This window comes from Cydia fagiglandana, chromosome 2 (assembly GCF_963556715.1).
Source record: "Cydia fagiglandana chromosome 2, ilCydFagi1.1, whole genome shotgun sequence".
NCBI lineage: Eukaryota > Metazoa > Arthropoda > Insecta > Lepidoptera > Tortricidae > Cydia > Cydia fagiglandana.
Genome location: NC_085933.1, coordinates 9,577,864 through 9,602,838, shown reverse-complemented (window position 1 = coordinate 9,602,838; position 24,975 = coordinate 9,577,864). Strand labels below are relative to the sequence as shown.

The 24,975-nt window shown below is 36.9% G+C and overlaps 1 protein-coding gene across 1 annotated transcript in view; it reads right to left on the bottom strand.

Moving 5' to 3' along the window:
• The window catches only part of LOC134675633 (peroxidase-like), a 106,996-nt gene that overhangs the window by 5,062 nt on the left and 76,959 nt on the right, over window positions 1-24,975 (bottom strand). Inside the window, exons 12-14 of the mRNA XM_063533965.1 lie at window positions 23,020-23,170; window positions 4,476-4,677; window positions 873-981 (exon numbers count right to left, since the gene is read on the bottom strand). Coding sequence (XP_063390035.1) covers window positions 873-981; window positions 4,476-4,677; window positions 23,020-23,170 — 462 coding nt within the window. The remainder of the gene's footprint in view (window positions 1-872; window positions 982-4,475; window positions 4,678-23,019; window positions 23,171-24,975) is intronic.

Sequence of the window (24,975 nt, the reverse complement as noted above, 5' to 3'; positions counted from 1 at the left end):
GAAGAAAGAGTTCATCATGAAGAGTTCCTCTCTCTCCAGAAAGTCGGCCAGCCTCTGACCCCTAGGGTTCCGTTGCCCATACCCAAATTGCCCCACTCTCAACTCATCCCCGCTTCTCTTGCCCAACTTTGCGTTGAAGTCCCCCATAACAACAGTAAAGTAGGTTTTAGAAGTATGTATGGCCCTACTTACGTCCTCATACATAGCTTCTACTTCATCATCGGAGTGTGACGAGGTCGGTGCGTATACCTGAATGACCTTCAGCGAATATCTTTTGGATATTCTGAGTATTAGGTATACCACCCTGCTCGACACACTGTCGATGGTTATTATGTTGTTTACGAGGGACTTGTGAACGAGAAACCCGACACCACCTTGGGACTGTTGGTCGCCCTCCCGGTGGTAGAGCAAGTTACCAGACTTCAGGGTTGTCGTGTCCTCCCCCTCTCTACGGACTTCGCATAACCCTACAATGTCCCAGTGTAACCTGCTCAGTTCCTCTTCCAGCTCGCAGATCTTTTCGTCAGTCCTCATAGTGCGTATGTTGTGTGTTACCAGGGCCAGTCGTCGTCGGGGCGGGTAGCCGGATCTTTGCCGGAGATTCTTAGCACCCCTGACCCCGCTAAAGCCCTGACTGCTACCATAGCCAGAGCACCGGGGGTCGCCGGAACCTCGGGGCCGTGGTTTTATTGTGCTCATCATGATGGGGGGTGAATGCCATAATCGCCACGCTTGGCAGGCGGGTTGGCGATCGCAGTCGAGTACACCGAATTTGAGGGACGCTGCTGCCCGTCCACCGGTGGTCTTGGACGTAGTTTAAGGACATACCCGGGTCCTTTAGTTGAAGTTATTAAATCCTGAGTAGAACTCACCCTCTTCTAATCTGCTCGAAGGCCTTAGGCTGCATGATGTGGATCCCGTCGGCGTTGTCGCACAGCAGCCGCGCCATCGAGGCGCCGTGGCGGATGCTCTCCAGCTGACCTGTCACAGCAAAACATTTTTTAATAGTTTTTAGGGTTCCGTACCCAAAGGGTAAAACGGGACCCTATTACTAAGACTTCGCTGTCCGTCCGTCCGTCCGTCCGTCCGTCTGTCACCAGGCTGTATCTCACGAAACGTGATAGCTAGACAGTATTTTTGTTGCCGCTATAACAACAAATACTAAAAACAGAATAAAATAAAGATTTAAATGGGGCTCCCATACAACAAACGTGATTTTTGACCAAAGTTAAGCAACGTCGGGAGTGGTCAGTACTTGGATGGGTGACCGTTTTTTTTTTTTGCTTTTTTTTGTTTTTTTTTGCATTATGGTACGGAACCCTTCGTGCGCGAGTCTGACTCGCACTTTCCCGGTTTTTTATACTACGATGGTAGCAAGTATACGGCCGCCTAATGGACAGCGGTTATGGTGCGGATACGTGCAAGAGTATGAATATTAGGTACTAGATATACCTACGCTTTTATTTATAAATGGTTCATGATTTCATTGCAGGATTTCTCAAAATTCCCTTTATATTTAGTGATTCTGTTCACGATCATAATCTACAAATAATAACGATTCTTTTCATATAGGTACCTAGGTATATGTGACGTTCCACGGTAAAAGGTACCTTATGGCGGCTGGCACTTACGTCACATAGCGCCGCAATAATATTGGTGCGGCGTTAATAATAGCGTAAGCGCCAACCGCCATAAGGTACCTTTACCGTGGGACGTCACATATTACCTACATCTGTACGTTCGATTACTTCGATTTCATGGAGCGGGCACAATCGCTTAACAAAAAATCCAAGAAGGTTCTAGAACGGTGGAAATAATTATGCATTTCATTAAAAGATTAATTTAAACTTACCTACCTCATTTGTTATCATTAGGTACTAGGCATTATTAATTAATCTTAATTTATTATAGCGGTTATAATAGCTACTAATGAAATATTAGAGTATTATAAAATAAAGGTAAGATACTGAGTAGATATTTCGGTTTTCAAAATAAATTTGTCTGTTAAATTGTTTGCAAAGCCTTCGTAATAACATAAATTAATGATCATTTTCGATAACGTCACGGTTATAAATCATGAACATCTTTACACGTTTTCATATTATTACAACAAGATAAGATTAAAATGTATATATTACACAATATTAGCCTTCAATGTAAACGTTTTCTATTAACGAAGGCGTTATTAATACAGAAGAATTAATTTGTAGGGAATGGATTACAAGCTTCATAACGATAACGTGGTCGACGGTGCGGATTAAGATCACTTCGTTCGCTTCTAAGTAGGGTCGATGTTGACTATCCGCGAAATAGGTTTTGTTATCCTTTTCACCCCTTTTAATTCCGCATATTTATTATGTTGGGGCTTATTTTTAGTAGAGGAGCTGCGATTTCATGTCTTTTAGCATTGAAGTAAAACTAAATCATTGGCCAGTAAGGTCCGGGCTTTTGTCCTTGTTTTCTTTTTATATTATTCCGAGCCGGCTGAAGTACTTTGCCAAAGAGATAAATTCTCGTATCCACTTCAACTATTAATCTTATCAAAGCACTTTTCATAATTATGTATGTCCAGCTGAAAACGACATTTTTATTCAGTGCAATTTAGTTACTTTATATTCATCACGAAATGCAATTAAAATAAGGAGATTTCAGGAATTGAAACATTTTATTTTTATCCCAGACGATAGTAGGTACGTATTTATATTGCTACGAGTACTCATACTGTGACTACGGGCCCGATTCGGATTATGAAATAGACATCTATTGGACATCACCAAGATTCGATAACGATAATTATGTTTTAAGATCTAACCTGTCAAATTTGACATTTGCGCGATTCTGGAGATACTCTTGAACGATTTCCTCAGGATGTGACTTAAGAGATCCAATTCACATCTAATAGATATCTAACGTAAAAGTGACGTTGGTTGCCCGAATTGCGCTGCAAAAGAGAACTAGTTGATATCTAAACTATAACGTATCTAGAATGAATCTAGTACGTGTCGTCTCTTGTGAATATCTTGAAGTTCGAATATGGCAGTACAATCGAATCTGTACGTATTTTCCACTGACCGAACTATCTATGGGTTCCAGCAGCGATTGAGTTTAAATGAAGTCATACTATATACAAATACTTAGTAGTATACCTATACATATAATATGGATCTATATCACGTCTATATCCATACCATGGGCACGAAGTATGCTATCATAATACCTATTGATCACATACGCTGAATTGTGTTTTATCTGTTCATTATTTGAAAAAAAGGTTATCCATAAGTTATGGACAGAGTAAAATGTTACATAATTATACATAATCATAACGTCGGGTGACAAGCAAAAGTCACTAACTACCACCATTGAAATTATTGGACAATAAACCGTGTTACAAGTGTAATAAAGTGCATTGTTACTTCAATTTTTTGATAGGACTTAGTGACTTTTGCTTGTCACCCGACGATAATATGTTTAAGTATGTACCTACCTAAGTAACATAAATGATCAGTGGGTATTAGCTAACTACAATTGGTATTAAGTAGTGCTAATGCAATTTTGTACCGAGTTGTCATACCTACCGATTGTGAATTCAGTAATACTTATTGGACAGTCATGGATAAAATCTACTAATAGTTAAATTGTTCTGAAACCCGTTGTTGGCTGCCTAATTGAATCTTTTGTTTTAATTTGATCAGCGTCAAGGCACCGAGGTCCGAGGTAGATATTATTTAATTTACTGCCTATCAAAGGAAGTACTTTAAGACAACTGGATTTAAAGTTTCCAAAAGCAATTTTGCACTTTTAAATAAGTCTTTATCTGATTTCTAAGTATATATTATCTCAAAGCCAAGATCTGTTTAAATGTCACGTATTTGTTTGATATACTTATTAAGTTCAAGTTAACTAACGCTGGTAATATTTTGTGAAAAATATCTGAGTGAATTCGGAGAAGGCATAAGCTAGCGAGAAATTGCGACGTGACGACCGTGACCTTGTGTAGGAGGCAACTGTAAATTAGATTTCAAACTCTGTAAAGATACATTGACACAGCGCTATTAATATTCTATGTGGTCCAGCCGGCCTAGCTAAGGTTACAATCGCTATCGCTTCGACAACGAAAAGCATTATGTCTCTCTATCACACTTCCATATTAATGTGACAGTGACAGTTTCGTTTCGATCGCTACGGAGCGTAAGCGATTGGCATCTTGGCTACGCGGCCAGTTTCTACGTTCGTGTTTACTTGGCGTGAAGGCGGTGACGTGGTCAGCGCCGTTCTCGTAGAAGAAGCGGTCTCCGACGCGGGTGCGGTAGAAGTGCTCGGTGAGGATGCAGAGGAAGGTGGGGCCGGCCTGCGCGCCCGGCACGTTGCGCTCCAGGGAGCCCGCCACCACCACGTCCACGTCCTCGGGGCTCGCGTACAGCTGCTCTAGCACTCGCACGTTCTGACCATACGTAATTTATGTTCGTGCTTACTTGGCGTGAAGGCGGTGACGTGGTCAGCGCCGTTCTCGTAGAAGAAGCGGTCGCCGACGCGGGTGCGGTAGAACTGCTCGGTGAGGATGCAGAGGAAGGTGGGGCCGGCCTGCGCGCCCGGCACGTTGCGCTCCAGGGAGCCCGCCACCACCACGTCCACGTCCTCGGGGCTCGCGTACAGCTGCTCTAGCACTCGCACGTTCTGACCATACGTAATTTCTGTTCGTGCTTACTTGGCGTGAAGGCGGTGACGTGGTCAGCGCCGTTCTCGTAGAAGAAGCGGTCGCCGACGCGGGTGCGGTAGAACTGCTCGGTGAGGATGCATAGGAACGTGGGGCCGGCCTGCGCGCCCGGCACGTTGCGCTCCAGGGAGCCCGCCACCACCACGTCCACGTCCTTGGGGCTCTCGTACAGCTGCTCTAGCACTCGCACGTTCTGCACATACGTAATTTTAGATTAAAGTTATTTTCTTTATTCATCATTTTTCTTAGGCTAGGGTTTTTATAATATGAATATAAAAGTAAAGTCAGAAAACAAACGACGGACGGCACGCGTTTGCTATGGCGGTGAATTAAAAATTGTTTTATTGTTAAAATACTTTCTGTGACGATTCTGTGTTTGTGTATAAAGTGTCAGGAAACTAGGAACATCAAATTGAAGCATCTACAAGAGCAGGGGCTCTGCCCCTGACCACAATTGGAGCCGGCTTCCATCACATCACGAGGCGGTTAGCAACAGTAGTCCGATAGCAATAACTTTTGAAGTTATAAGATTATTAATGTTGCCTATTTTTTACATATAGTTTTCAGACCATATACTAAACCTAATAATAATAATTTGTGTCATCCTAGGTATTTGCTTAGGTAGAAATTTAGGTATTTCTTTTTTTAAACAGCATTCGGTAAAAAGAATATTCGAGATGAAATTCTTTGTTTCCCTGTAAAAGCAAAGTGGCTTCTGACGTACACACGCATTTTGTGTCATTTTCATCCACGGGTATAATGACATTTAATAAATACCTAATAGTGAACCTAAAATGCCTAAAATAAAATTATAGTCGGTAAGTGAAGTGTTGTACTTCACAGGATATTATAATATGTTATTCAAACAAATGTGTGTCAAATTCATCCACCGCTTTTATTTGTAATCTTTTTTTTTTCTAATAAACTTCATGTATCTGCCACAAAAAAAAATTCATGTTATTAAGTTTATGTCTACATTATTATAATGCCACATCGAGACAACATTCATAATTTGGGTCATTTTCAACAACGGTTTTTTACTATTTGGCAAAATAAAACTTTGCATGAACGGCGTACGCGGGGAAGGCTACCTACGCGGGTAGCGAGTACCTACTTGCTCCCTTGGAGTGGCCGGCGTTGGCCCATCGTGTAGAGGAGCCATTACAGTGTATTTATTTCATTCGGAGGCATAATTATTATATTGTCTTTTCATAGTGTGGGAGTAGGTATGTTGTAAGTATATTTAAAAATAAAATGTAGGCTCCTCATACTGACCAACATTCGTGACGTTCGCAATCAAAAGGTACCACTTTATCCTTGCCATAAGGACTCTCTGACAGGTTATTTGTATAAAGATACAATAAAATTTCGTCTTTATGGTAAAGGACAAAGTGGACCCTACCTTTTGAATGAGAATGTTACATCAGCAACTTTTAAAAATAACTTTTATTCGACATTTAGTACACTTTTTAAGATTATTTTAAGACGCAATGTATTGCTAATTTTGTGATGTATAAAGCGTGGCAAGCAACGCCAATTACAATGATGATGGTGTACATTGAATACAAAACTTCATAAATTTTAAAAGTGATTGAAAAAAATATGTTCCTTTGAGGAGCAGAATATTTTCTATTAGAACGATTATGAAACAATTGAATGAATGAATGATTTTATAGGACATTCTTACACAGATTGGCTTAGTCGATAAACAACGATATTATAGAATATAAGAAATTATGTATATATATAATATACTATAAGAAATTCCACTGCGAGTAAAATGATGATAGTTGCTGAAAAACACCGAGCTGAGGTTTTTAATTTGAAGAGAAATGTAAGTCCGTGTCGCTAAGTCCATGTTACTTGTTTTAAATTTAGAGTTTAGAAACTAATTCGTGGTAGTAAACGATACAAATATTAGAAAAGTCCTTTACAACCTTGTTCGCTTCATATACTTATGGTAAAATCATTTTAGGGCGGGTCATAAAGGGCAAGTAAAATAATAATTGTCAATAGTAAAATATGTCCTTTACGACCATATTGACCATACGAGATACGATATGAAAAATCATCAAGACAAATGAAGGGCTTAAAGGACGACAAAATACATGTAAGTCATTTACAATCATATTTATATTTAGCGGTAACCTTAACGATAATATCTATGAATTTCTAATTTATAACTGGTCATTTACGCCCCTTTAGATAAGCTGTTTTTACAAGCTCATAGTGCAAAAATTTGGTCGTAAAGGCAACTTTTTAAGAGATATAAAAAATTTCACTATACAGAACGAAAGCGCTTGGAATTCTGAACAAAACCGACTACCGTATAACGACGGCGTAAGGGACAAAATTGCAAAAATGCTGTTATACTCAGTATTTTTTTCTCTATCGAATAGTATATTTAACGTATTGATAACTTGAAAAAAATGTCCGTTAAGCCCTATGAAAAATCAATGCTTGAACACAGTTTTCCAACGCATTTGGCCGTTTCAATTCAATTCAAAAAAATGTTGTGAGACATTTTGGCGTAACTCCCAACTTTGTGTAGGATACGCCCTTTTGCATCGGAAATTTTTGAGTGCTAAATGTACGTTACGCCCACAACTAATGTACAAAAAATGTATAACTATTGTATATTTATGCGAGAGAGAGATTCAATGTAAGAGATACGCCTGCGCCCCCATACTATGTATAATTTCGGGTTTATAATTGTTGCTTTTTTGTGTTTACGTGGGATGACCTAGTTATACCTACTTTCCTTGTCAATTTTTTTGTTAAGTAGGTACTTGCATTACCTGCTCATGTGCTCATTGCTTTATTTATAGGGTTACTGAATTTTGACAATTTAAACTGAACTAGTGGGTACTTTTTAGAGATGCACCGGATATCCGGTTACTATCCGGTATTGACCTATCCGGCTATTATTTTACTATCCGGCCGGATACCGGATAGTAACATTGTTTGATTTCGGAGTAATAAAATTGGATTTAAGAAACAGACACGGTCATAATCGTACTTATTTATTATTTTAAAACAATTTAATCATTCCACTGACTTGTACGCGCACTCATTTCGAACCTAGAAATGAGTGTGCGCGAACTTTTACTAGGAAACAGGTCAAACCTGCAGAATGCGCACCTGAAAAACCGAAACGTAGGTATAGTTCCTCTGACCGGATATTCGGCGGCCGGATACTGGATATTCGGCCGATGGTCAGGCCGATTATCCGGTATCCGGTATCCGGCCAAACAACTATCCCTTGCATCTCTAGTACTTTTTCATCAGTTTTATAAAAATAATAAAACATGACTATATTCAAATGATAATTATGGCGTTTAATTAAGGTTAGACTGATAACTATTAGTTTTGTTTGTGACTGGGTCATTGGTAATATTGATTAAGACGTCATATTAATATTTTTTTGTTTAAACCCTAATTTACAGGATTAACCTTATGAAAGTTACTGTCTAGGTATAACGTTTGCATTTAAATCCATAGAAGTACGTAAGCCTGGCCGCATGCCTTTTTCTACTCTAATATAATGTCATAAATATGCGATCATATTCAATAAGTTTTACTGAATAGACATACGAAATTTCAAAACCACTACTGTACCTAATAGTACTTTAGTATGTATAAAAGTAAGATTTATAATCCAATTAACATTACAAACAGAAATAACGCGTAATACTTTCTATAGTAAAATTAATTTGTTACAAATTGTTGTATATCAATATATACAGGGTGTCCAGTAATTAATGAACAACCTTCTAACCATCGACAGGGCACCTCAGGCTGGTCCAGAGAATGCACTTATAGGTCTAGTAAAAGTTTCGTGGTTTTCGAGATAATCGCACTTTTATGTCTTTTTACTAGTTAGCACCATACTTCACTTTAACCACCATCTAGGCCATAATCTTTGTTTGTAGAAATGTAAATACCATGTGTGATACCATTTTAGAATCAGTATTAGATAAACTATTTTTTTTAAAGTTGGCCACTCTGTTCTCCATACGTTTTTTTTTTTCACCACAAGCGATCAGACTTCTTAAAAATGTTAGAGTCCAATGTATTTTTTTGGATTAAGGTCTTCTAAAAATATACCTTGGCTATGGAAAAACTGTATTGCCTATCGGTTCGGTTAACAGGCCTATTTGAGAATATTTTTCAAAAAACAGAAGGTGAAAATCTTTTCATTTATGTCCTAAGCGATCATTACAGTGAAACAAGGAACCAAAATTAGAAAAGTGCGATTATCTCGAAAACCACGAAACTTTTACTAAACCTATAAGTGCATTTTCTGGACCAGCCTAAGGTGCCCTGTCGATGGTTAGAAGGTTGTCCATTAATTACTGGACACCCTGTATAAATGGTAGGACAGCAGTGATTATGTTGAAGTAATCATCATCATCAGGTCGTGGCACTGCAGTACCTTCGTGTATTGCAAACGGCCCAATGCCATTGTGTTCTGAGAGCAAATTCCTGGGCTTTACGGTTGACTCAAACCTTGACTGGAAGTGTCATGTTAACCAATTATGCAATAAGTTGAGTAGTGCTGTCTTTGCCATTAAGAAACTACAGCCACTTATATCACGAAAAGCACTGAAGGCCGTGTATTTTTCCCATTTTCATTCATTGATATCTTACGGGACATTAATATGGGGAAATTCCACGGATTCAAAGCGAGTCTTGATACTTCAAAAACGGGCGGTTCGATTGCTAGCTGGAGTCCAAGCCAGACATTCGTGTAAGGAACTATTCAAGCAAATTGGCATAATGACACATTACTCACTTTACATATTTCAAGTATTAATGTTTGTAAGAAATAATTTGGCAATGTTCAAACGTGTCGAGGTTGCGGGCAAACAGCTCCGATCCACGGGGAGACTACGCACAGTGCCGCGTCGCATGGCACTTTCAGTCAAAAATCCGAGGGTAATTGGACCAACGTACTATGAATGTCTACCTGCAAAATTGCGAACTGAACCATCTGACGAAACATTTGAACGCCAATAAAATTGAGACTCTTTTTATTGGATAATCCATTATATTCTGTAAAGGAATATATGGAAATGACATGTACCTAATATAATAAATTGAATGTAGTTAATTTTTTATGAGACCTGTATTTCATTTATTTTATTCTATTTTAATTTGACGATCCTTATGAGATATCCGCGCTTATCTTAGCCATATTGACATTGTTTTTAATTTTTTTATATTATTTGACATTGTTAATAATTTAGTTAATTAATTGATTGCTAATAATGGTTTTTAAATTGTGTATTGCTTGACATTTGTATAGTTATAATCAATTGTTATTTCCCTACTTGACGATCATAATATAAATATAGTATCGTATACATTAGTGTAAAATAATTTATATTGTAATTTAATATTATGAAATAAATAAATCTAAATCTAAATCATCATTGTTCTTAAGAGCCTAGCTCTTGTCGGTGGAGTATTCGCCATTCCGTTCTTTTCTCTGCCACTGTTTTGAGCTCATGGTACGTCACTACATTAATTTTCTCTTTGGCCTGGTCAATATATGCACGTCTCGGTCTTCCTCTGCCTCTCTGTTCTTCTATTCTGCCTTCAATTATAGATTTTATGTAAGTATCGTGAGATATCAGGTGCCCCAACATGTTTCCCCTTCGGTTTTCGATTGTTTTTAGCAGAGATCTCTTCTCACCTACCAAATTTAATTTAATTAATATACTTGAAGTAATATAAACAAATAAAAAAAAAACATTGTTTTTGTAGTGTGTAAAAAAACATTGTTTTCTTAAAAACGACCTTTTCCACGTTTAAGTATCCAAAATAACAAAAATGGGGAAAACTTGACAGTGAATACATACATCTCTATAATTTTTCAGATAAAAAATGGAAATTATAGTACTTAGAAGTACAGTGTTCCCTAAATGCAAGTTGCGAATATTGCCATGAAATTGTTGAATTTACGCCAAATGGTACTAAAACAGTTTAATTTTTAGTATATTACGCCCTGTTTCTGATAAGATAAACATTAAAGAAGAGGCGTAAGGGACGCCTTTTTAAAAATAGTCGTGTTTTTTGGCGTAACGGACATGCTATTTTTGTAAATAAGCATTGTATTCAAGAAATCAGTTTAAAAGACCTCAAAAAGTTAGGAATAAGCCACATACAGGCATCAGTTAATTCAAACAAACAAAAAAGGTCTGATTTTTTTCTCAAAACAAAACTGATTTTTGGCTCTCCTGGAAAGATATCCTGGCGTTTTGTCAGTTAAACCCTTTGAGGCTACGGTAGTGGATATAACTCATTTTCGCCAAAATGTCCTTTACGCCAATTGAACCCAAAGGTAATTATTATCCAAGAACCTTGAACTATCAAAAGTGTTGGTAATTATTATTTAAGGTAAATGTATTCAAAACATCAGAATAAACAGGCATTAAATAACCTCAATACGTGTACATAATTAATAATATCTATTATAAAAAAATGCTAAGAACAAAAAATACATTAAAAAAATAATGTGCATAATTTACGTTAAGTATGGAAAGACTGGTTTGTGCTATTTATAATGAAAAAAAAATGATTATATTAAAATTTATTAGTCCATATAATTAAGATATATTGAAGTTAGACTTGATTAGATATAGAAATCAAAATTTTGAGAACATTAATATAAATTAAGTTCAAGAAGTAATATTTTTATCAAAGAATGAAAGTTACCTCAAGTCACGGTATTAATAAGCAAATTTTACTCAAGTGGTACCTATTCCCTGTCATTGTCACAAGTATATGATGCGTAACCATAATGTGTATAGATTTATAAACAGACCTTAATTCTCGCAATAAGATGTACTTACTTACAGTTCTTTTGATAAATGGTGACATTGTACAATATTTATAAGTTCTCTTTGTAGTAGTATAACTTTGCATAAGTTGCGTTAATTTGGCGCGCAGGCGAAGTAAACATGCGTTGCGTACGCAACGTGTGGTTTTTAGAGAGAGGCCCTTACCCGCCGCCACGCCAAGGTCGCGCCGCGCCCGCCGCGCCCGCTCCCCGTGCACGGCCCGCGTTGCCCGTTAAGAGCCACCCGCTAGCGTCGTATGAACGCGAACATTATTTTTGTATTATTTGTTTATGCAATTGATGAAACTGACACAAATTCATATTTCTTATTTATCCCGCCTTTTATATTAATAAGGTGTGAACTCTAGTAACCTTAATATTCTTTTGTTATGGTAATAGCTTGTTAGAACAAAATTATCAAAAATCTTATGAAGCTGTGCCTCAATAAGACACAAAAACATGTAATGTCCATATTGACACGATTAAATGCGACGTCAGCAATTTTTTTTAACTTTAATTATTTTTTGAGTAATTTTGAATAGTATGACATAGTATCCGATTGCAATGGACGTAATTGACACAAACTATGTTTTCACATTAAAAAAACTATCCTAAATGCGACACAGTTACATGTTTTCTCTCGAATATTCTTTTCTCCAAAATAATTCAAAATAAAAATAATTACCACAAATTATTAAATAACTTAAAAAGCAAATAATATCTGTGACACAAAACAAAATGTAAGATTAACAGCTTAAAACAGCATTCGTAAGCGAAAAAAAAATTGACTTTAATAATACTTTAAGTTAGGGCTCAAAATATAGCCAGCGCTGCAGGACTACAGAGGTAACTACTGTGTTATTTGTTTATGTAGTTGATAACAAACATGTGCTTGCCTGAACATGGGGTTAATGTTTAAATTACAATAATAAGTTTACGAACATAATTTTAAAAGTAATGTTATTATTATTATTATTTGTGAAGCAGGCAGGCAGTTGAAATAACTAATAATGCCTGTATCTAGAGCCATCAACCGAGTTTTCAGTGAGTTAGTGCATAGTTCAAATTTATTTCATGTGATAACTTTCAAAATTCTAAAACTGACGTAGCATGTTTTTCCTTTATTCTTCGATTTTTTAATACATTCGTTTTGCAAAACACCAAGCAAAGCACCATAATTAAGCAAAGGGGAAGTTTTTTATTTATAGGCTTTTTATTTTAAGTTTATTTAGTTTAGTTTGTATTATTATTTTTAAACTAATTTAATGTCTTATATTTATTTAATAGTGTTATAATAAAATCATCTATCTCAGCAAAGGACCTGTCAAAATGGTCCAAAAACCAACAGAGTTGAGAATTAGGTCGTTAGATAGGTAATTCTATGAACTTCATTTTGTTATATGGACTCTTAGCCGAATTCCAATGCAGAACCGAGATATTGGTATTTTAGTCAAAATGTCGTCATCCTTATTATTAATATCTCAGTTCTGCAATGGAATTTCGCTTGATGCACATATAACGAAATGAAGTACCTGCATAGAAATACCTATCTAATGACCTAACTCTCATTTCTGTTGGTTTTTGGACCAGCAGGCTCCATACAAAGTTGCCCATGGTCCTTTAGAGGGATGAATAATATTACAAAATCAATACATGTACCTACTTGTACTTCACATATTCACAATAATCGTTTAGTGCCTGCTGGCATGTTGTGCTCAACGTATATGCTACTTACTTGTAATCAGTTCAGATGTCGATTTTTAATATCTATCTGTCAACGCAAATCAAGGCCTTCGCACTGTCGAGACGCCTACCTTTAATGAGGCAAAAGTGCTGATTTTATCGAACGCACACTTAACTTGATTTTGCCTGAATTATAGCTTCAGAATTTTTTTCGCTTTTCTTTTCGATTTAGATCCACGTGTTTAATCTAATTAAATACAGGTACCTATGTAGATGGAAATATAATTATTTTTGTTTGATTGGGTAGTTACATAGTTTATTGTTATAATTTTTTTAAAACATTGCCACGTAGGATTTCAGAAAGAAAGTTTAAGAAGTGAAGGCAATTTAGCCGTGTAACTTCAAACAAGCTCAGCCCCTCAATTGAAAATGTAAAATGTAAAATTATTCAGAATTGGGAATCTGCAAATGATTCTGTACACGTTTACGGCAGACTGCTCCCGTCTCGGTGCCTTCTATGGGCTAAACGTGCGCAAAGTGACGATCCAATTCATTTCAACAAGATTTTCAAATCAATTTCTACTCGATTACAAAAACGACAAAATATGGGTAGATTTAAATTATATTTATTTCATAATATTAAATTACAGAGTGCCAAAACCCTTCCACGATACATGCATTTTGCAACTCCAATTTGAGGCCAATTCGAACAGGGTACTTTCGACATCAGAATGATATCTAAATAATGTAATTTAGTTATCGTGGAAGTAATTTTTGATGTCAGTGGGTCAATTTCACCAAACGAGCATTTTTGTCTAATTCCCATGGAATTTTGAAATACGAGGGTCGCACTGAAATATTCGGGAATGGGACACTTAGAAATAACATAATAGAAAGAGGCATATAATTTATAAAAATGTAACTCTTTATAAAACTTTTAAGGTATATTTCATTTGGTTGTCATTTGTATTTAAGAATTACTGGCAATTTGAAAATTGTATGTCGAACATTATTTGAATTTTTGGCAAAGTGATTTTTCCGATCAAATTTTTAAACGGTTTTCAATATGCCCTCAGCGAACAAATAAAAGTTACAATGGGCTTCTGTTATTTTTTTATGAACTAGAGTTCATCGTACGCTCGTTTGCGGTTAAAATTAAATATGAAAGTCACTTTCATTTTATCCCATAGATGATCTTAAAGAAGCATGTCATTCCAAAGCGACGTCAAAAATTAAAATCGCATTTGTGCTGTTAATTAAAAAGACTGCCAAAAAAGTTGCATATCGGCAGATTTCGACATTCCTAAATATTCATATGACAACAGTAAAAAAATATTATATATATATATATATGTAAAAAAAACTTCAATTCCGTTGGCTACTCCACGAATTTCATACAAAACCACTAAGGCTCCAAAATCGCCATACAAAAAGGACTTTGGGATTATGAGCCGTGTGCATTACAGAATGATTACTTTCAAAAGAAAATTTATATGCGTGGTCAGTTTGAGATTAAGTATGCATTAAAATAAAGATTGACTGTCTAGATGCGACAGTATTCTCTATTCCCGACATTTTCAGTGCAACCCTCGTACCAACATTACACAAAAAAAAATATGCTAATAATTTGATAAAAAATATAATAAATATTAATTTTCTTATGGGATAAAAATATTCATAAAACTATAAAAGTTATTTAAATTTAAAATTTTGGTCAGGGCACGGGAATTAGTGTGTCCATGGAAATTACATTTTACTAGGACGGAAATTAGAACACGGCACGGGAATTGTTTTCTTAACTTATTTTGGTACTTAAAACTATTATTTATGTATATTTTAATCTATAATAATATACTGCAACCATACTGAAGTGGCATCGGACATATTTACCTTCTTTAATTTTAGTTTCGAACGACAAATCTACGAAAGTATGTTACACTAAAAACTACGTATTTGACTAATCCTTTCCTTTATTTTAATGGCAACTAATCTCTCTTTCTTAGTAAAATGTACATATTTCAAAACAATACTTTGAGTAGTTTCGTAAACTCCGCCTTTACATACAAAACTATTCATTAAAAAGTGTCATTATGTATCTGCATGTAGATAGGTACAAGGTGTATGATCTGGTATATGGTCTTATAGGAAATGATACTAAGAAATAAATAGGGGCACAGTGAGAAGAAGTTATTGTGTAAGTTAATCTGAAGAAATCGAATATGCTGCCTTCATAAATTAATAACCCAAAAAATTGTTTGAACACATATGAGGTAAGGTGGGGTAAGACTATCACCGGGGTAAGACTATCATTTGTATGGAATCCTCATACTGTTAGTCTTGCCCCGATCAAAATAAACTAAGTTAGTCTTACCCCGCCTTACTTTACACATAGGTATTCGGGGTGTCCCTGCCCTGCGTGAAAATCTTCAAAGTGTAGGTTGGTTAAGTAATTTCTCAAAAATATCATAATCTTCCTAAAAAAAAAACTTGCTAAAAAATACCCCCTGGCACTGACTAAAATAACCGACTTGGTTTCACATTACATCCCCAAAACTTTTTTGTAGTAGAGTAGAAGAACTGCGTCGCGAGATTTGCATCTTTTTACATGAATTCTTTTTAATAGGATGCCATCTCTTTTTGTAGGCTGTCCTTCTTTTCGGGTAATCATACTGTAACGGTTCGGGAAGCCCTATAGTGGTATAAAAATAAAATAATAAAGAAATTTGTATTAACAAGTATATTTACCATTCCAACAAGAAATTTAAGTGGTAATATTATAATAATAGCTAGCTCAGTCGTAACTTAAATAAATAGGTATTAATTTTAGAGCACAGGGGGTGAGTCTGTGTTTCAATAGGCTGGAAGACCTTGGTAACTAGGGGTAAAAAAATATTTAAATATTGGGCGCCTTTATAAAATAATAAAAAACCGTCTGACCTCCAGTTAGATAAGGAATGAGAACAGAGCCCTGCAGCTTCGTGGTGGTGAGCTCAACCACCCCGGTGCCGGTCCATGCTAGTTAAGCCGCCAAGGAAGCACCAGCTTCGCGCGGCCTGGAGCACATCCTCGCCCATGCCGACGCCCTCGACTAACTAGGGTACTGAAGGGGTAAACGAAAACCTCGTCTTGCGATACCTCATCTTAAAAGCCCTGCCTGAAGGCCTGCCTGAAGGCCTGCCTGAAGGCCTGCCTGAAGGCCTGCCTGAAGGCCTGCCTGAAGGCCCTGGAAATAATTTAAAAAACAATAAGTATGAGTGGCTTGGCCGATCCTCAACGAGTTAAAATTCGCAAGGACGGATGAGCAACTTACCCAATGCAGAAAAGAAGCCGGTTTGTAAGTCCGTGCTTTCATGTCGATGCATGGGGCCTTCAGAGGTTATGGTACGAGGAACATAATATTCTCCCTGAAAATAAGTAATAAAACAATAAGCACTGAACACGTCTCGAACAATTTGATACGTAGATCAAGAAAAATACTTACGATTAAGCGGTTTAAGCCGCGATTTAAACAATATGGCTCACTGGCCTTTGAAGAAAACGGATCGACATCCTACTCCATCACATCCGAAATAAAAATGACAGCTGACAGATCAAACCGAAGATACTTCCACTGCTGCGCTGCGTTTCGTTGCGCGCACGATGTAAATAAATACCGCCTCCAAAACTCGTTTCAATAAGAAAAGATACTTAATAATAATTTCCAAAAAGGAAAGAAGAAAGTTGTAAAATATTTAATCAGATTTTAATTTCGGTAAATTAATAAGAGTAAACATTTTATTAAAGAAAAATCCAATAGCGAGCTACTCACGCCCTCTGTTGATCAATGCAAGTATTAAAACCAGTATTACCAACGCTCAACGCTAGATGGCCTTTATATTAGAAACTAAATATATTAATGCCTATGAGGCTTTAAAAAAATGTTGTTACAGTACATCCCTCCCCGAATAAAATTTTGACGTAGGCAAAATTTTGAGCTGGTCTCCAGCTCCAAACATCTATCCGCAGAAAGTAAACAACAGTTATCCACCACAAAATAATAAATTTAATAAAAAAAACAACCACCCAAATCGAACCCACGCACTAAACTAGACTTACTTTATAGTAAACTCAACGTTTGCAAGTCGAGCTCCAAGCTACAATTAAATACTACAAAACGTCGCATCGCGTATATTTCTTGGTGACATAACGAACGGCCCAGGCCGCGGGTTGTGCGTCCAAGTGATATAGCGGAAGACGGCATATAGCCAAGTGAAATTAAACTAACTAATATCGGTGACTGTACTACAACTAATTTAAATATATACAACGCGCATATCAGGCCGTGACTGTCAGACGTCACAGGTCTAAACGCGGTAATCAGACAATAACACAACAACAATGATACGTTGACCAGCTGTGTCTGAACGACAAGCAGACGGTAACGTTCAAAACAACACGAGACACAAGGAACTCGACTGTACAGGCTCCATTTCAGGCAATGCAAGTCTGTCAGTCTGACACACAATAATCCGATGTTTGCGGACAACGCTTTAAGGCGTGTACCACATAACAACCCCCTAACATCAACATTAACGTTCACGCATATGATTTAAGTCATACCGCAAAGCGTTAACAAAGAAGATGGCACTGCTATTAAGAGCTTGACGGTTTAAAGTCCGCCAAAACCCGACCAGCCAGTGCCGATTGGAATGCTGGTTTAAAGCGCCAGCACCCCGGTAAACACGCGAAGAGTCTTTAAATCGTCCTCTTCGCCCACCAACAACAAACAAACCACGTGCCTGAGTTACGTTTGCTCAGACACGATCGAAAGAAAGTAATACGTAAACAAAACTCCTGCACGCAACACATATAAAAAAAAACTCCTACCGAACATCAACAAAAAAAAAAAACGCGCAATCACCGATAGTTAACTAATAAGTAAGTATTTACTCCATCTAAAGTAACAACAATAAGGAAAAACTCGATTTAAGTCGAGATATAGATAAGGAAAAGTAGGTAATTAACATAACTCCCGTACGAAACAACTACAATAAGATTCAACAATAAAGACAAACCTCAAAGAAATGAACCCGGTTATTACTAAATGCGCACGCTGGACTAAGTTAAACGATTAAAGAACTAAGAGGTCAACCAGTTATTCAAAACTTAAATGGATGTTACAATTTTTTTTTTTAGAATCACCCTGTATGCTCTTCACATGTTTAACTTACTGTGTTAAAGTTCCAAAAGTACTAAATATTTAATATGAATATCTTGTGCTACCATTTACAAAACCGCAATTCACTATCATTAAGTTAGTAATAATATATTTAAGGTAAAAACAGCAGCAATAATTTGGCTGACTGTACTTAATTATTCTCCTACGCATCTATAGTGAGTAATATTATTTCATATTAAATTAACCACCTTCCGGAACAAACAGTAATAAAACTAATAAATTTAGTACAACATTATAAAAAAATAAACTGCTGACTGTACCTCGTTCACATCAAAAAGACAAATTCATCTTCAACCATTAAGCATAAAAAGAATAGATAAGCTTGCGGTACTATTTGAAAGAGAATTTAGGTATAACTTGCTTGACACTTCACTTCGGTAAAGGAATAAAATAGGTAGGTATGGTCAGCACTTTTAGCAATTAAAAAATAAAACTGAATAATTATATTTGGTAACTCACTAAGCAAGGGTAAATAATTCCAACTGACTGTACTTTTAATATATAAGAAACCTCCTACAACAAAACATTCTAAATTAATTAATAATTTTTAACTAATATTTTAACAATTATTTTGCCAACCATACCAATGAGGATAAATGTACACTAAAATAGGTACAGAAATACTTGTAACACCTGTTCATAACATTCTACTTCAAATTATTTAACTTACTACCTTCATAACTACAAGATAACCTCTCAAAAGTATAAATAAAATATTTAGTTTTAATTACACAGTACCGCAACACTAAGGTAAATTAATAAGTAATTGTAAGAATACAAGAATGGCTATTGCTTTATAACCTCCATTATACACAACACACGGTGCTTAACCGCTTTAACTACAAAGGAAATAATAAAAAGAATAATGGTCTTCCAGCTTGAACACACTAGAGCCACACGTAGGGCTGCCACTGTAACGGTTCGGGAAGCCCTATAGTGGTATAAAAATAAAATAATAAAGAAATTTGTATTAACAAGTATATTTACCATTCCAACAAGAAATTTAAGTGGTAATATTATAATAATAGCTAGCTCAGTCGTAACTTAAATAAATAGGTATTAATTTTAGAGCACAGGGGGTGAGTCTGTGTTTCAATAGGCTGGAAGACCTTGGTAACTAGGGGTAAAAAAATATTTAAATATTGGGCGCCTTTATAAAATAATAAAAAACCGTCTGACCTCCAGTTAGATAAGGAATGAGAACAGAGCCCTGCAGCTTCGTGGTGGTGAGCTCAACCACCCCGGTGCCGGTCCATGCTAGTTAAGCCGCCAAGGAAGCACCAGCTTCGCGCGGCCTGGAGCACATCCTCGCCCATGCCGACGCCCTCGACTAACTAGGGTACTGAAGGGGTAAACGAAAACCTCGTCTTGCGATACCTCATCTTAAAAGCCCTGCCTGAAGGCCTGCCTGAAGGCCTGCCTGAAGGCCTGCCTGAAGGCCCTGGAAATAATTTAAAAAACAATAAGTATGAGTGGCTTGGCCGATCCTCAACGAGTTAAAATTCGCAAGGACGGATGAGCAACTTACCCAATGCAGAAAAGAAGCCGGTTTGTAAGTCCGTGCTTTCATGTCGATGCATGGGGCCTTCAGAGGTTATGGTACGAGGAACATAATATTCTCCCTGAAAATAAGTAATAAAACAATAAGCACTGAACACGTCTCGAACAATTTGATACGTAGATCAAGAAAAATACTTACGATTAAGCGGTTTAAGCCGCGATTTAAACAATATGGCTCACTGGCCTTTGAAGAAAACGGATCGACATCCTACTCCATCACATCCGAAATAAAAATGACAGCTGACAGATCAAACCGAAGATACTTCCACTGCTGCGCTGCGTTTCGTTGCGCGCACGATGTAAATAAATACCGCCTCCAAAACTCGTTTCAATAAGAAAAGATACTTAATAATAATTTCCAAAAAGGAAAGAAGAAAGTTGTAAAATATTTAATCAGATTTTAATTTCGGTAAATTATTAAGAGTAAACATTTTATTAAAGAAAAATCCAATAGCGAGCTACTCACGCCCTCTGTTGATCAATGCAAGTATTAAAACCAGTATTACCAACGCTCAACGCTAGATGGCCTTTATATTAGAAACTAAATATATTAATGCCTATGAGGCTTTAAAAAAATGTTGTTACAATACCCATACCATACTGATACTATGTATATACATCTTTATTCATACTCACATCGTCCATCGTAGTGTACCTTTACTTTCCGTACTAATTGTAAGAACTAAAATGTAACGTTGTTATCGCATATATTTCTATAGGATTACAAACTTAATTATGCAGTTATCTTTAGAACGTGACTAATATTGCAGTATTATTAGATTTTTATTGGCTTAAAAAGCTAAAACCTAATTACGTTTCAAATTTGGAACTTCTGGGTATGCTAAAAGTACCTTGAATTGATTTATTGATTGAGAGTGATTGTGCTAGTGACAAAACTAAGGGATTTTAAAGTGTATTAATTCTTAGACTACATGCTCAAATTAAATGTTATTTAGATAGAATGTTATTGAGATTTGATGGTACGGCCGTGCCACTTTGTTTTGCTCGACTTGGCGGTGGCACTGCCGTGCCCCCAGATCCTTTGTCCTTCTTCAGGCCTCAAACTATCTCCATGCCAAATATGTATTATCAAGATGATATTGTTTCAGCGGCTTAAGCGTGACGAGATAACAGACAGACATAGAGATACTTTCGCATTTATAATAGAGTAAGAATAGGATATATTTAATTTTTCTTGTACCTATTAGAAAAGCTAATTATATAACAACTAATCTATTAAACGAGCAATTTTTGTATATATTTCGGGGATCTCGGAAACAGCTCTAACGATTTCGATGAAATTTGATCATATATGGGCGTTTTCTGGGATGAAAAATCGATCTAGCTAGGTGTCTCTGGGAAAACGCGCATTTTTGAGTTTTTAGGTAGGTATATGTTTTCCGAGCAAAGCTCGATCTGCCAGATATTTAAACTTTATACGGCTTACGCTGTCAGCTGTCAAATTTACAAAAAATACCATTGTAAATTTGATTCATTTTGTTTCATGTAACCTTAGGTACGGGTATTATAATATGTAATAATTCCAAAAATAGTTTTATGTTTATATAATATTTTAATGTTATAATATGATCAATGAATAAGGTAAGGTGGCGCAAGACTAACAGTACGAGGATTCCATACAAGTGATAGTCTTACCCCAGTGTCGTCTTACCCCACCTTACCTTACGTATTAAAATTGCCCGGGTTATTCGGGTCCACCCTGTAAGTATGTACTATAGTACTTATACTAAAAAACCGTTCATAGATTTTTGTGCATTCTTTGAGATTTCCTTAAATGTAAAATAGAAAGATATACGTCATATTATTATTACATATAATATATATTCAATGCCAATATATATATATATGTAATAATAATATGACGTAAACATTGCCAATTAACTTACAGTGCCCCCAATTAAAAATTTGTTGACAATAAATGTAATACTTTCTAATTCCCGTGCCACTTAATCAGCTGTTTTAGGTAAATATTCCATGGGAATTAGGGCACGGAAATTAGAATTCGTAATAAAAAATTCACCAAAAATTTAAATCGTGTTTAACCAAACTGTTATGTTATCGCTTACATAAAGATACATAAAGGGCTCCTAAATATGACAATTGTTATTGAAAAGCTATGTGGGAAATAAAATTTATAAGGGGCATCGGAATTAGAAAAAAATTGTCGCCCACCCGGATTCCGAAATATTTATGCGATTTACTCGAACACGCCGCGGCTTGACGTACATCCACTTGCTTTGAGAAACAGCCGAATACTGCCAGTACAGGTGAGGCGGGACTCGAGGCGGTTCAGATACAGACGTCGGCTGTCAGAGCCCTTTGAGTTTTGCCGACGAAATTTTACTCGCGCGCTCGGACAAAATTTAAACTTCGATCACGAGTTATTTACCACAATGAAGTTAATAGTGTATGTGCTCAGTGATAGTAAATATCATCTAGTTTAAGTATTTGACACAAAATTAGTGATACTAATGTAGAATTTTTCGTAGGATTTTTCATTATGCTCAAATGTAGATTCCGGACAGGGCACGGGAGTAGTAATTTGAGCATTTAGGTATTTTTAAGTGTACTCTAAAAACCAATTAATCAGTGAATTCATATGGAACCCGGTGTGAAAGTGTGGCATCTTTATGTAAAAAAAAAATGGTAAGTATTATCTGATGCTAACCCGCGATTTTCATCACGGACAGAAAAAAATCGTGTTCAGAAATTGACCCCAGTGTACGTTCCAATTGGTCTGATTATTTCACAAACATTCAAATAATTCGCCGAATAAAACGGGGATATTTGCGATGTTTTATTGTAAATAAGTATAAGATAGCCTGAGCTCAACAAGGGTGTGGGGTATTAGGGTCTGCAACGCACATGTAACACCTCTGGAGTTGCAGGAATCCATAGACTACGATGACCACTTACCATCAGGCTGGCCGTATGCTTGTTTGCCACCCAACTAGTATTAAAAAAATAGCGTCTCACCTCTGGGGATATGTAATCGGTCATGTCGTGGAAGGTGGCAGGCACAGGCAGGCCGCAAGCCGCGCGCGTCGCCACGTAGTTGGCCAACCCGTGGTCGCGGCCTCGCTGGATGTCGGTCGCACGCAAATCGCCTCCGACCGTGTTGTTACGTCTGACAAACATTCATTTCACATTATGGCTCCTCTACACGATGGGCCAACGCCGGCCACTCCAAGGGACGCATTTATGCGTCAGAGGGAGCAAGTGCGATATTGCTATCTCATTCTACCGCATGGCTGCGTCCCTTGGAGTGGCCGGCGTTGGCCCAACGTGTAGAGGAGCTATTAAATTCATGCATCCCGATCACAGTTACCAAAACAACTAGAGTCAGACCGAGAAAAGTCTGCAGCAATTTTGATAACCCACGCAGTTCAAGTGTAATTTTAAACGTCAAACTTCTATGAAATTATGACGTGTAATTAACACTTCTTGGTCTAACTCTAGGTAACGGAGGGAGGCGTTTGCCCAGCAGTGGGACACAACAGGCTCTCAATAATAATAATAACTGTAGGTAATTCATACTGTAGGTATACTATTTTTTTTTTAAATTTCTTTTTCGGGTATCCGATTACTACTTACATACATAGTTTTATCACACTATGTCCATTATCATGTGAAACAGAACTTTATATGGAGAATAAAATACTATAGGTACCTACGGTACTTTTTAACCGACTTCCATTTCATAGAAGGAGGAGGTTCTGTATTCGGTTGTGGCTATTTTTTTTTTCTATGTACGTTCACCGACTACTCCGACATCCGTAGTCCGATTTGAGTAATTCTTTTTTTGTTTGAAAGGAGCTACCTCCGAGTTGGTCCCATTTTAATTTGGTTCTGTTCTGATGATGGGATCCATGAGGCATTGAGGGAACTCCTCAATTTTTAAAGGCACATGCATGGTGATTTGGGTGTTTTCTTAAGCAACTCAAGCATTTTCTCCCGAAAACCACCACTTTGATGAAGTAGACCTGATGGTGATGATTGTTTTGATGATAATGATGGTGATTTTTTAAATGTACTATGTTCAGCGATTACTCCGGCACCTGTGATCCGATTTGAGTAATTCTTTTTTTGTTTAGATGGAGTTGCCTCCAAGGTGTTTCCGTATTATTTTTGGTTTTGGTCTGATGAAGGAATCCATGAGGAATTGAGGGAACTCCTCAGTTTTTAAAGGCACGTGTAAAGTGATTTCGGTGTTTTCTAAAGTAACTCGAGCATTTGCTTCCGAAAGCTGCCAATTTGATGTAGTGCAAGTGTAGCCTTACCACGAGTTTGACATTAACATATTCGCTAAGTTAGCGACGCTAACGTCTTCGTAACTTACTTTTTATGCATCTCGCTCGCACTAATATGCCAGTACGAGCGAGATGCAAAGAAAGTAAGTTACACACACGCTAGCGAATAAATCAATGTCAAACTCTTGGTAAGCTGGTAAGGCTACTGATCGGGGGTTAGGGTTAGGAGTTAAGGGGTCGGGGATTAAGGGGTCGGGGAATGGCGGTTGAAGGGCTGCTGGTTCAGGGTCGAGGGGTTCACGGATCAAGGGTTGATGCACTGTGAGGTAGTGATCGGGGGTTGAGGGATCGGGTCAGTGGCGGGGCGGAGGATGGATTTAGTGTAGTGACAGGAATTATAATTTCCCAGACGGACTCGAGAAAATTCCTGATTACATATTTATTAAAGTAGGTACACTAATTTAGTGTTAATCATGATGTTGTTTTTCATTCATGCGTCGCGGTTTTAACAATGCGTTAAAACTAAAAATGGAAAAATATAAACTTTTTATAAAAAAAAGAAAACCGACTTCAAAAAGGATGAAATAAAATATTATCCTTTTTAAGTCTATGCGTTACCAACTGATATGTTTGAAGTCGGTGCCAAGCCAAGTAGTAACAATACCCTTAAAAAATAATCAGC